This window comes from Halyomorpha halys, unplaced genomic scaffold (genome assembly GCF_000696795.3).
Source record: "Halyomorpha halys isolate HHAL.00 unplaced genomic scaffold, Hhal_1.1 Scaffold644.1, whole genome shotgun sequence".
Classification (NCBI taxonomy): domain Eukaryota; kingdom Metazoa; phylum Arthropoda; class Insecta; order Hemiptera; family Pentatomidae; genus Halyomorpha; species Halyomorpha halys.
In genome coordinates this window covers 584,013-598,207 of record NW_027104642.1, presented here as the reverse complement: position 1 = coordinate 598,207, position 14,195 = coordinate 584,013, and the positions used below count along the sequence as shown (strand labels likewise).

Sequence of the window (14,195 nt, the reverse complement as noted above, 5' to 3'; positions counted from 1 at the left end):
TCTTTTTATATAATAAAATTAAGAGTCTTTTATATTATTAAATTTGAATAAATTATATTATCCATTTAAGAGTAAAGTTCTTTAATTTTAACCCAAGTTTTCTCTTATATTTGAGAAAAGTTATAAAAAGAATCAAGATTCTTTTTATTTTATTTTTTATATTTTTTAAAATTATTACAATATATACATAAAACTATATATATAATAGGAAAAAGGTAGAATATGGAGAATGGGAAAAAACTAATGTAAGAAAAATGAGAACAAGAGAGGAGACTTACAGTAACGCATAGAAGCTAGGCCAAAACTGATTGATTATAGAAAGATTACTGTTATAGAGAGGCAAACAAGAGTAGGCGACGGACAGACAAAGGATTCGCTAGAAATTTAACTGTCAAGAAAGACCATTGAGACACAACAGTTGATATGAAATACCAATGATAAAATACCAAAATAAAATGAAATAAAACTTGACTTAGTTACAGATTTAAAAAAACATAAAACCAGTGATATGTAAAATTATGAAACCCAAAGGTCAAAAAATTATGAATAAAAATTAATGAAAATAAAAAAATTAAAAATATATTTAATAAAAACAAAAAATTAATAATATTAATAGATAAAATAAAATAAATTATGGGTGCTTTAATAAATTAACTATTTGGAAATAGGCTAGGGATAGGTTTTGTTTGTCTGTTTTGTGATTGACTGGGGAAGCTTCTAATTGTATAAAGATGCTTTCGGATAACAATCGTTTATAATGGTTAGGGACAGATGGAGGTATTGTCAAAATCGAAAGTGTTTGTGTTAAGCTATGTTCAGATACTTTAGAAGCCGTGAAGTTACAGGAGGATTCTATGCCTTACTAGCTGTATGTACACACATATATATATTTAAAGTTTTATGTATAGATATATAAATTAATACTCACACTGTAATTCAGATATAAGTCACTCACACACTATATTTCATTTTCTGTCATATTGTTCAATTTGTAGATTCAATATTTGTTTTTTCAGTTTTTTAGACACTACTTACATATCTTATATTATACACATCTTCTTACCTACAGAATATTTTATTTCCTCTTTCACTGTTTTCAATCTACTACCATCTAATTCTATGCCTATCAATCAATTTTTTTACTATTCAATTACCAATTTTTTTATTATTTATGATTCAATTCAATATTTTGTATAATTCCAAATTTGTTTGTATATTATTCCTTTTCAATTTGATGTTTCTCTAAATGTTGGTGTTATCTCTTTTGTTCTATAGCCCTGATGAAGATCTGAAACTCAGGTCGAAACGTCGGCATAAAATAAATAAATATTGTTTTGTTTATTTATGTTGTTCTTTGCTGACCGTACCCCCGACAAACCTCTCCAATTGCAACAGTAATTTGATTATGAGTTTACTTGCTGTATATACCATGTTTTGAATTTGTGGGAGGTCTGTAATCTTCTGGAGGGTAAGATGGTGTGATGCACACATCACAGAGGAGTTGTCAGTCTCTCCGACCATTAGGGAAGAAGTATCTGCCTCATATTTAATTTGGAGGCAGTTCTTTTTCTTTTCTTAATTTTTATTGATCAAAATTCTTTAAGAACTATCCCCATTTCAATTATTTGGCCCCTACTACCTTTATAATGAACTTTAAAATGACAAGTGAAATCAACAAACTCTTGCTGGTAACTATTTTATTTTTAATCTTTGGAGAGCCCAGGTCTGCGATTATCCATTATTTTTTTGTTAATACCTTGTAACTTCTTGGATTTGTACCTTGTCATTAGCCCATATTCTTTATTCCCTGTACAACAGCTTAAATCGACTGACTTTTACTGATAACTATTTACACAATCCTTATTACACACACACAGTTAAATAATTCAGCATTACTAAAAAATATTAATTTAGAAAAATTACAAGAATCATAAGAATTTACAAAAATTCTAAATATGATAAGTACAAGTAAATATAATGCATTTTATAATTATAAATTGTAAATTATTATAAATTGTAAATATGCTGCAGTTTATAAATTCTGCAGCAGCACCAATGTGAATCTGGCCAGGGGAGTTTTATTTCATGGTCCAACAGAATGAAAGCTTGATCGTTTCACTCTAGTTAGAAAAGTTTGGATACCTGTAGGATAACATCTCTGTACATCAGAAATGACCAAGTAAGTGATAAAAATTAGCTCAAAATGTTTCAGAAGTTAACCTATACAGGTCTCTCTGTCGCTTTGTTTATAATTCCAAATAAGAGGATTTACCGAAAGTAGATAGACTAAAATAAAAATTGTGGTCACTCTAAATAATTTATAATAACACCCATTTTAGTTTAATGTAAACCAAACTCAAAATATTTCAGGGAATAAGTTTGTTGTTCAAATTATTTAACCACGTCAAGACAAAGTAACTTGCAGACCAGGCCTAGTATGAAAAAAAAAAAAAAAATGGAAAAAGTTTTTGTTGAAAATTCATAAAAATATTAATAAACTTTTAAATGAGATTGATCCAGTACAACCTGATAATTTTAAGTATATTTATATTTGCTTCCATCACCTTTGTTGATAGAGAAAGGTATAAATAGAGTTAAAAATGTATGAAATAATTAATTGTAATACAGAACATGTCAATGACTAATTCATTTGTGTTTTATATACTTATGTTTTCAATTATTATTTAAATACAATCATTACTAATTTTCATTTATTACTCATTCCAAGTTTCTCTTACCGTCATATTTCAATTTTTAAAAAGTGTCTCATGCTTTGTTATAATCAATTTACATACATATTTTTAATAACTTTACGTACTTGTCACTTCTGATTTCTTATGTGTTTTAATTATTTTCATGTTCAATATTTTTTTTTTAAACTATCTATTATTTATTCTTTTGCAATACAACTATTACTTTTTTCTTTTAACACTAGTCACTAATTTGTATAATAGTTTATAAGAAGTGTTTCATCTTACAACCATATTTAAAAACATTATTGGTTTAATTTTTAATTCCTCCTGCTATTTCTTTCTTAGTTCATAAGTTTTTATAGGCACATAATACATATATTTAAGTATTTTAACTACCTTAAAATACATAGAATTTTTTTCATAACATATTCCAGGGGTTTTCACAGTATTAAAATATGGCTTCTGGTTTAACCCACAACAGTACATATGGTGATTGTGATAAATCGCAAGTACCTATACAACCAAATACAAGAGAACCTACTTACCATACTAATCAATAAAAAAAAAAAAACCTTAAATTTTTTTAGCCTAAATAATCTCTAACAACATTGACTAAAAACCTATCTATAATTTTTCACTTACCCTTTAGTTTAAAGATAAAGTTAATTCTCCCCTTGTTATTTAATGCACATCGTTCATTAGTTATAATTATTACTAGTTGTAATGTATACCAATTAATTTTTTAATTTTAATGCACTATCCAATAGGTGTTATCAGGTCGAGAACCTAGAACCTAAATTGTCATTTCCTGTCATATAAACACTCTTTTCTATGACTATACATACATGTGATCAAAGGATAAACTTCGAAATTTAATGATGACTTACATTATCTGTATAACCCTGAGGACTTTTTTTGTAATCTTGGTCAATACCACCACCAATTTTGAAACCACATTTTAAAACTTCTCTTCCTTCATGGTCAACTCCAGGCTCTTTGTGCAATGTAATGGGTATCTAAAAATTGAAATCTGATAACATCTAATGACTTGAAGGCTGATTAGAACATAAAAGGAATATTCATTACACTAAGACACTCCATCGCAGTGCCAGCCTGGTGCTGAAATGCCATTTTAGCACACATTTTAAAAGATTTATTGCAACAGGCATACAACTCTTTAAAAAAACTTAAATAAGGGATTTGTCGAATCTAATAAAATGTAAACTGAATGAACTTAAGACTGGGCATACAAGAACGTCGGTTATCTAAAACAAGTAACACACCTACGAACTGAGCAAATCGATTAGTATTAACAGATAAGCACAGAGCTATATGAGAACCTTTCTACAAGTGGTAACGATGAATACCAAATACAATTTCAATTAAGCAAGAGAATTTGAAAACCGGGGAAAATTTTTTTTTAACGTCTTCAGGAACTTAGTTTACATTGGGAACAAGAATAAAGTGTACCATATAGTATTTTAAGAGTTAGTTTCGTAGCCATCAAGTTATATAAAGCAGAAGAGTCCACCCTCCCTTGGTCAAGGACTTAGCACCCCTCTTAACATTTCTGGCCTAGTTCCACGATGGCAGTTCCTTATCGAAGTATTATCCATGGTCCATTGAGGGTTTGTTTATTCCTTTTGAGCGAGTTGAAGTCGAAAGCTATAATGATAGAGTAGATTACAATAACAAAGACAAATAATGAATGCAACAAATGTTGAAATATTCTCATACATCTTCTTTTAGTAGAACTGTTTAATTTTTTCGATGTAATAACAATTCCACATAAAATTTTCAAACGGGAGAAAAATAGTGTGGTTAAATACAGATCAAGAGTTCAATAAAATCAATGGTGGTTCAACGATGTTGTGGAGGTTTTTTTTTTTCAGTCAGAGTCAAAAGGAAAAACTTTCTTTTATTGATAGTATAATGAAAATGTAAAAATAGATTAACATTTTAAAATCTAGCGGATGTCAAAAGGGTATGCTCGAACATAGACATCAGCCTGAAGAACAAAACCATTGTGCAGGTTTGAAGACAAGAATTTGGCTACTTTAAAATTATTACTCAGTTTTAGGCTTCCGTCCCTAAGCACCTGACATGGTACTTCACACAGTGGTGTAAAGTGTGAATAAACCCTCCAAAACGAAATGTTTCTAATCATGTTGTTGACTGTTATTTCTTACACTCAAATACCTGTTAATGAATTTACCGTAATTGGTTCTCCAATCAAACAATATTGGTGCCTACCTAATACCTAATACCTAATCTTACAGACGTCATTTTGGCATTGGGAAAAAATGAGTTTTTACTGGTTGCTATTATTTTGTTTTAAACTATCAAACAAAAACTATCTCAGCCAAGTCAATACCAACAAAAGTTAGAGTACAAATCATAGTTTTTCAAAAGCAGATTTGTTTCTTGAAATATTGTTTTCTAAATTTCTACAGCCATTTCCAATTTAATACAGGAAAGATTCGTCTTTGACCATTTTCGATAGATCAGAAAAAATGAGCTTTATTGACCCTTGTGATGGGATTATATTTTTTCATAAAAGTGTACATATTGGAGCAACTTTTGTGTTCATTGACGTATTGAGAGTATGAAGTCAGGGGTCTTCTTGGAAAGAGTACCCAAAATAAGGGGAGAATAATAATCAAATTAATTATTAGGAATCGGATTACCATTTTATTTATTGGAATAAATGAATTTAATTATGGAAAAATTAAGATTTATATTATTACACCTGAAAATATCATTAAAATTTAAAAAAAAGTATTCCATCGAATTCTGCACCCTGAATAACATAGAAATTCATGAGCATTATAGTTTAGAGAAGTTTCTAACAATTTAGAGGTTTTCGCACAAAAACGAGTTTCCCACCACTGTGCGGCGTGTGTAATGAAAATTAACTAAAGGAATAAACATTTAAGAGTGAAATTCCTAATATTTGTTCTAGTTTCATATCAATACTATTTAGATTCACTATCTCAAAAGTTAAGATTTTTTTTTTTTAAATGGGTAAGATTTTTGTTAATTAAACAAGAATCAAATTTTGATTTACTGATTTATTTGTATATTTAGAGCGAAAACCTGTGTGAGATAGATTTTATTAAAATCCATAAAAAAAATAATTTTATAAAATATAGTTGTTGTAGTTGAGCTTCTATGGATTATATCGTACACAATATTATTGAAAATGTATAAATTAAATGTTTTACATTTTCAAGTTAAATAAGTTGTTTAATGGATTGTGGAATCTTTTGGGAGACATTGTATTTTATGTTCTTTGTTTCCCACCACTTGAAGTATCGAATAATCAACAGTATTTAAAGATCGAGTGTTGTAGAGGTTACTCAGTCATTCCTTTATCAGTAGGAGGGTTAGTTTATCAGTACTTCGAGAATGAATTCCAAAGGTTTTAGTTCGGAATTTTGTAACCCTTTTTTATACAGGCCATGGATGGTAGACAAAGGGGCAGCTGCTACACCTGCTAGTGGCAATAAAGGGATCAAAGGGATTATTGCAGGTATTATTAGTCATAATAAGACAAATTCTTATTCTATGATCGTTCTATGGATTGGACAGCATATTTATGATTAAATCTAATTATTGATGTCATAAAATTTAAAAAAAAATTGAATGTAATTCAAGGATAACATTTTTGATTGTTTATTATTAGTTTAAGTACTGATATATCTTTTATCAGAATGTATTTTACCAGCAATTAGAACTGAACTTGGTTTTTTCATTAAAACTAAGTATCTTTAAACTAAATTATTCAGTTTGGTTACTATTTTAAAATCTTAAAAGTGAAATATTAACATTTTTACTATTTACGTTAACATTTTAATATTTACAGCATTAGATTTGTTATATAATATAAGATTATCTTGTGAATATGGGATTACTTTACTGTAGCTAATGGTAGGTTTATTATTTTATTGCTGTTGAATATAATTTAATTTTTTAATTCATATGGATGCTACCATTTTAATGTTTTGTTATCTAGAAATATGTATAATTATTTTGTTTTTAATGTATATGATAAATAAGTGAAGCTATTGCTGCACTTCTGGAGTGTAAAAAAAACATGTTTTTTATTCAAGCGTTTTTAGGTCTGTGAGAATTATCTTTAATATCTAAACAGGCTCTGTCCTGGATTATTATTCATCTTTCTTATTTTCTAATAGTAAAGTATATATCTCCTTTATTTTAATAACTAGACCAATAGAAGATGACAGGATTTAGTTCTAGATTAATGGAAAACTAAACCACAATCTATTTATGTGAAAGATAACATTTACAAATCAATTTCACCTGTAGACCCTTTAAGTGAAAAATCTGATCAGATTTAATTGATACAGAATCAAGTCCTGTAAGCAGCTAACAGTTCTTTTGACTAAATCAATCTGGCTGAATTTATCCAGAAAATTTATTTATATTAAAAATAAAGTGTATTTTCTTTTGTGATTACCCAATACATGAATTCATTATATTATTATTGCTATTTTAATGATTTATGTATATCTATGAAGTAAAATGAACTACGTAATTTTTATTGTATTTTTTTTATGTTATTCATGTAAATTTCTGATAAACTGTTAATTGAAGAAAATTCTTCTGTTTGATTGTATAAAGATAAAAAAACTATTTATGCCTCAGGAATATCTTTTTGATAAAGTTATTGTTTGCCTTTTATTTTTGACAGTTTTTATCATGTTAATTTTACCCTGTAGATATTTATGAAACAAAACATCTCATATTTATAAGAATGTAATGTTTTAACACTGAAAGTGTGACTATTTACATGATTTATTTAACATATACATAAAAAATTGTCTACAGATTCTTGGAATACGGGTATTATTTAGTATAGATTGATTTTAGAACCCAGTATATTAGAAATTAAAGTTATATATACTATGAATATAAAACATTAATCTGGTTTATTTGTTTTACTCCAAGTGATAAATGAAACTTTCTGTATGCTTAGTTTGACACCCCTGCATTGATGGGGCATCCTGTGGCAGTTAAATAAAATGGAAGAAGGAAATATGAAACATGGTTGTTGATTATATTAATTCTATTTCTTATTTTATAGTTCCATTGAGTTGATTTGAATTAACTTTATGTTTACTTCTTGAAGTATTTTAGATTGTCTCTTTTTTTATCCTCACAATTGTGCTGCTTAGTTTACTGTAATATAATAAAGTATAATATAAATATTATACTGCTTTATAATATTTTCTGAAATTGTGTAAAGAAATGATCAAGTTTATTTTTACTATCCATGTTGGTTCTGGAATCATTTTTAAGCTGGTGAATATAGGATATTGAATAGGAACTATATAGTTAAATAAATAGTGCTAATCTAATTAATAAACTTTTGATGACAGAAAATATAACTTTTGACAAAAGTTCAAAAATTTTTTTAAATTTCTTTTGTTTTTTTCATTCCAACTCATACGCTCAAAAGGAAATACAGTTTTTTATGTAATATTATATATATATTTTTTTAATGTACTAAAATAGTTTTTAATTAAACTTCATTTCGTAACTTTGTCATGTCTTTATTAAAAAGTTAAAAATATTTGTTTTAAATTCTGTCTATATTATGAGCATTGATTTAGGGGACATCTCTAATTATGAGTCTAAACACATTATTATCTCATGAATAATTATCAGCTATAAATGAAAAAAAAACTTCTTTTTTAAGAGCTATTTTCTAGGAATAGACAATTTTCTATATTGCTTAACACTTTTTCCAAGGTTGAATTTTTTTTTTTATGGAGATAATAGTAACATAACCTACTTAACAGAGTTGTCAATGTTTTGAGTTTAGTGAAAACGAATCAACCCATTATTTCCCAAAACCCTCATGATAAATTAATATTGTCCATAAGTGTAGTTCTGCTTCTTTTTATTTTTGATACTATCATTTTATTTATGAAACTACCATATGATTGATGGTTTGTGATAATAAGAAGTGTGTCTCATGTTTTCCGTTTTCAAATTTTATGGAGCATAAATTGTATTTTTTCTATTAATTGTTGTAATTGATTTTATTTTTAAACTTTAATGGAAAAATATATCTTATTGCATTCGAAGCGGCCCTTTCTACTATAAATTTGCCGACCTGATTTTGTTTAACTTTTGATACAGATAAGTTTGATAATGATAAATAATTAAGATATCTTTTAGATATCAGAATCCTTTTAAAATAGATAGATACCGTTTCTACAATTATCGTTTGATAATTTAATATTGCAATTTTTCAATGTTTAAAATATAAACTGGGAAAAATCAAAATTTAAGTGTATAGCTGGTTTAACTAATCATTATCTATATAAAAAAATTAAAAAAACATGCAAAGTCATCTTGATTAGATGGTCATGGTCAGAGGCCAGATTTTTATGCAATTGCATACTTTTATTGTCTACTTTTTTAAATCAATTATCCAAATCCTAGATTTTAGATTTTATTCAATTATCTTTGATCCGAGATTGTTTTAGGATGTCTTGGGATAATGCACTGTTTCTACTCACAGTTTTTATAGGCAGTTAATGTTAAATGTGTCAATCTTGCTAGCGTATATGTTGCATTGTATTTCCTGTTCTGGTTGCTGCCTGAGTTGGCAAAAGATCGATCAGAATTTTTTAGATAAGTCTTCGTAGTTCGGTTGTTTGAATATTCGTATATAAAAATATATCTGTCTCTTGCGGAGCTATTGCTCTTTCGTATTAATTATTCCAAAATTTTCTCCAACTATTCTATTTAGGTGTCCAAAACAGTTTTATTTCATTTAGGTGTAAAAAAAAAAAGTGTTTATAACAAGTATTAATAATTTTTTTTTGAGGACGTGGTGTCCTCAATGTGATCCTTTAGTGCTTGGTTCAGAACGATGAGGATTCATATCCCATCAGTCTGTCAACATTTATTTTGATTCCATCAGTCTCTCTCTCATCAATCGAACTAATGGTAATTATGATTTTGATAATTATATTTTTTATGAGTTATTTTTTCATTCGTTATTATATTGCTAGTCATTGATTGAATGCAACATAATATTTAATAGGCTGTATCGGTAATTGTTAGACATCGTTTGGTGATAAAGGCTAAACGCTCATGATCGTGATTCATCCCGCTAAACCACACTTCAATCACGCTACAACCGTACCATCACCATGTCTTAGCACATGCTGTCTCATTGAAGCAACAAGGTGTTTAAAATCCACTTTTATTTAGAGTTAGCTGATTTTGCTTGAGATGAATGAACATTTATATTGTACATCAGTATATCTAAAAACTAATTACAAGCGCATTATTTTAAAACATCTTCATTGGTTGTAATGCTTGAATAAATCAAACCCAAGTTGGCTTTAGGCTTGATTTCGGTCTCCCACCGAGATGCTCTTATTAGGGCGAGAACAAAATTATCTTATTTTCTTTTATAAAAACATTCTTTGATATTCTTTTAAAGTTGAGGTTATTGATATTTTAAGTGAGTGACAAAATTTTAACTGTTGTAGGGAGAGAGCGGGTTTGATAAGGACCGTGGGCAGGGGTTTTAGCAGGAGCAAAAGAAATATATGCCTTCGGAATGGAGGAAATCTTTAATATGGCCCATATTTAAAAAGGGGGACACCTTTGACTGTGGTGATTAGCTCTCCTATCCTGCGCTTACAAAGTCCTTTCAAACGTTCTGTTTCAGCGTCTTCTTCCATTCACAGAAAGATCACTAGGCCCTTACTGATGTAGATTTATAAAAGGAAAATCTACAATGAAACAACTGTTAACTCATAAAACTTTCTCTATACAAATCTCTGATTCGCCCAGTTCTTAAGGCGGATCCACATGTTGACCGCTAGCCACGAATCGGAGGCTTGTACAAATGCTCGGTAAACAAAGAGTGGACCATCCATATGTCAGTGTTATTCATAGAGACAAGCATGGTGGACGTACTAGTGGTTAGCCATTGCATTTGGATTGTATTATTTTTATTACAAAAAAAGAAAATGAAAGGAAATTAAATATAAATAAATAAGATTAAATATAAAACGTATCATAAAAAGTACCAACACACACCTTTAAGCTCCTAACAGCTCTCAGTTGCAACTAGACAAAGAACAATGGTGGAGTTGGTACACGAGCGCTCTCACGAACCCCTTTGATCTGTGTCAAAAAAAACCGACTCTCGACGGATCGGCAACAAGCTTAGGCCAACCAAGCCAATCCACCCATCCACATGCTCCCGTATGTCTGAGTTCGCCATGGCTTGGCCAACATGTACAGGCCACTTTAGATTATCATCCCCTCTCTTCCCTAAATAATTTGAAGAGCCGAAAAGTTGGTAAATTTGGGGACCTATTTCAAATTGCGTAAATTGTGGTAAAACATTATTCAAAGAGGTTATACTAAAAATTGCTTATAAACGTTAATAAGAGGTGAGATCCGTTTTTCTCAAATGTCTAGGAAATGGGCTAATTTTAGAAAACACTTCCTAGATCTCCTGTAAGTTGGCTAACCCCGTCAGAATTGTTAAGAAATTTTAGATTTCCTACCTAACTAATAAGATATTGCAGCAACGCTATGACCTTGGCATGAATTAGACACAGATGTCTTTGATTAGACAAGTCAGATAAGCTGCTCTCGTGGATTAGTTGTGATAGAAGTGCTATTCATCCCACGGTCAAGGGCGTTATTGCAACAACTTATGGGGGAGGGTGAGAAACTTCTGAAATTCCTCAACAATTTTGATCAATAAATTATTTGAACATTCTATGAAATTTATTCATTTCGTAAAATTTTTTGGAAAACTGGTCTCTTTTTGTAGTTTTTATGGGTAGGTTTTTTAGTATATAACCCCCTTCGGATAATGTTTACCACAATTTTCGTATTTTAAAATAGGTTCTTAAATTCAAAAATGTTTTTAGGCTAAATTCAATTTTGAGGCCAACCGTTGTCTATGTTGTGACTCACGTGATAAGACCTCCCTTTCTTGTACGATATCCTTTGGAGTTACTTCAATTTTAATCTGGTATTGAAGTTATTTGTGAATAAAACTTTGGTTCCTTCCCGTGCAAACACAGGGGTCAAAAGGAAATTGTTTTGAACTCTCCAATACTGTTGCTGGATCTATGAGATACTTTCCTCCAATTTTAGTACGTTTTAAGTAATAGAAATCTGTTGTGAGGTGTGAGGGTTTTATGAAATTCGATATTACTTTTTGAAAGATTTTATTTTATAAATTTTCTTTACATAGAATTCATTAAAGTTTATTTTAAAAAGTAGTAAATTAATTCATAGGTATCTGTTATCACTAGAAATGGGATTTATATGTCAAACAAATTAAAATACGTTCATAAATATGTTTTTATTTTTACATACGTATATAATAAAAACAGAAGTATTTTAAAAATTAAAAAAAACAACAACTCGGTTTTCTTCTTATTTTATTGTATTTATTTATTGTTAATTGTTCTAATGCCGGTCAGTCCAGGAGTTTGGTTCTGTTCATTAAATTGTTTTTTTCCTATTACAATGCCTTGTCTTCTCCGGCGCCATTATATCTTTCAATCGTTTCATCGACAAATTTTAAACATTCAACATGAGCCAAATTTTTATATTCTAATTTTAGAATAAAAATAAAACATTACTGCTTATGTATACAAGACCCAGCTTTAAACCTTCTTGATACAGAGAATAGGCTTTTCCAATTGCCATTGAATCAACTTCGGCGCCAGAAACTGTGTGCTTAATTTTATCGAAATGTACTATGTAGTTAATATTCCACTACCCTTAATCATGTTCCTCATCGTTTAAAAACTGTGTTAGGCGGTAAAGAAAGCTGAGGATATAGATTAATTCCAATCAGAGCACTCTGAAATATTTAATATTTTTTTCACTATCGATATTAAAGCTTTAACTAGGACAAATTGGATCCTGACTATTTCCGCTAGTCGATGCGAAGCGTGAACCTAAACATGTTAAATATATCATTTTAGGAGAAAAAAAAAACTTAAAGCGCATTGGCAGCTTTCACTATGTACGGAGCCCCATCAGACTCAAACAGCGAAGGTTTTTCGCTACTAAGTTTGTCTTCCCAAAGAACTTTTATCGGGTTGTTAAAAAATCGGGCTATCGTGGTGTAGTCACACTTATTTAAAACTTTACAATTTAACAAGAACGATCTCAATGGGTGATCCTACAGTTTATCGACTACAGTATATCGACCTTCAACTTCCGTCGTTCCATTTCCGTAGGCCGGCTTAATCGGTCTCTTTCCAATTTTAGATTGGTTTTATTTAAAGTCTCACTATAAATATCCTAAAGATAATTTTTTCAAAGTGCCGTTTCGTCTAGAATCTTTTGCCCAATATATATTTAAAAAAAAAAACTTTTGAAGGTTGAATTCTTTATTTTATAGATGGAAATATCCGTTTTTACCAAGGCCAAGCATAAATCCATAGATAAAATCGACTTGAACTTGCTGCTGCATTTGTCAAAAAAAAGTTTTTTTTTCAGATGTCTTATTTTCTCTGGGTTTAATGTGTAGTGGAAATTGTTTTGTTTTTTACAACGCAATCAACATAAAACTCGAGAGTCAAATTTAAACAGTCTGCAAACTCATCCACGTATTTAAATTTAATTCCGTTTAAAGAAAAAGGAGTGAAAAGGGAAAATATGGATTTAAACATATGATTATAAGGGAAATATATATGAAGATAAAACAAAGTATATGATTTAAACCGAAAAATCCACCCTAACGACATGAAGGATAAATCCACCCCAAAGATGCGAAAGAGCTGCAAGCAGCAAATAGGAAAGCAGTTGCCCAAGGTTGGGGTGGAGAAGGCTGGTTCCGGGGCGACTAAAGCTCTAAAAGGTTTTTTTGAGCCAATGGGAAAAAAACAAAAATATGTAAAAAAAAAAAAATATATATATATATATATGTATAAACCGTGATATATTTAAAAATATGTAAAATAAACATGGTTTAAAGTTCATTAAAATATCACAAAAAGTAGCTAGGACGCATAAAAATTTATATAGAAATCCTGGAAAAGAATTTGTAAAAGCGTGATAATCCCATCACTAGTCACCAAACTTCGAATATTAACCTGCTGTTAAAAATCGTACGTCTTTGAATTCTATTTAAATATTTTGATTTATTTATCGTTAAAAATAAATTTTCGCTTAGGTAACGATTAGATTATTTTTTTTATTTGTAACAACTGTAATATAGATAAAAGATAGAAGGCAACCGTGATTTACTCTGCTCCCACCTTGGCCGCCTCTTTGACTTCCACTTTTCCTTCCTTGTATTTTTATCTTCTCTATTACTCATCCTTCAATACTACTTCCTCAAAGATATCGCCGGACAACCAGGAACCATTCAAGAATATACTATTTTATAAAACACAACCAAATTTCCTTATATTAATTTATTTCACATTACTCTGATGATCCTAAGTGACTTAAGAGCGGACATTTTAC

At 29.4% G+C, this 14,195-nt stretch overlaps 2 protein-coding genes across 2 annotated transcripts in view; one reads left to right on the top strand and one right to left on the bottom strand.

Moving 5' to 3' along the window:
* The window catches only part of LOC106684995 (tax1-binding protein 3 homolog), a 19,229-nt gene extending 15,230 nt beyond the window's left edge, over positions 1-3,999 (bottom strand). The window contains exons 1-2 of the mRNA XM_014427430.2: positions 3,780-3,999; positions 3,581-3,709 (exon numbers count right to left, since the gene is read on the bottom strand). Coding sequence (XP_014282916.1) covers positions 3,581-3,709; positions 3,780-3,836 — 186 coding nt within the window. The 5' untranslated portion in view covers positions 3,837-3,999. The remainder of the gene's footprint in view (positions 1-3,580; positions 3,710-3,779) is intronic.
* Positions 4,000-6,043: 2,044 nt separating this feature from the next.
* The window catches only part of sea (scheggia), a 45,483-nt gene continuing 37,331 nt past the window's right edge, over positions 6,044-14,195 (top strand). Inside the window, exon 1 of the mRNA XM_067045370.1 lies at positions 6,044-6,225. Coding sequence (XP_066901471.1) covers positions 6,102-6,225 — 124 coding nt within the window. The 5' untranslated portion in view covers positions 6,044-6,101. The remainder of the gene's footprint in view (positions 6,226-14,195) is intronic.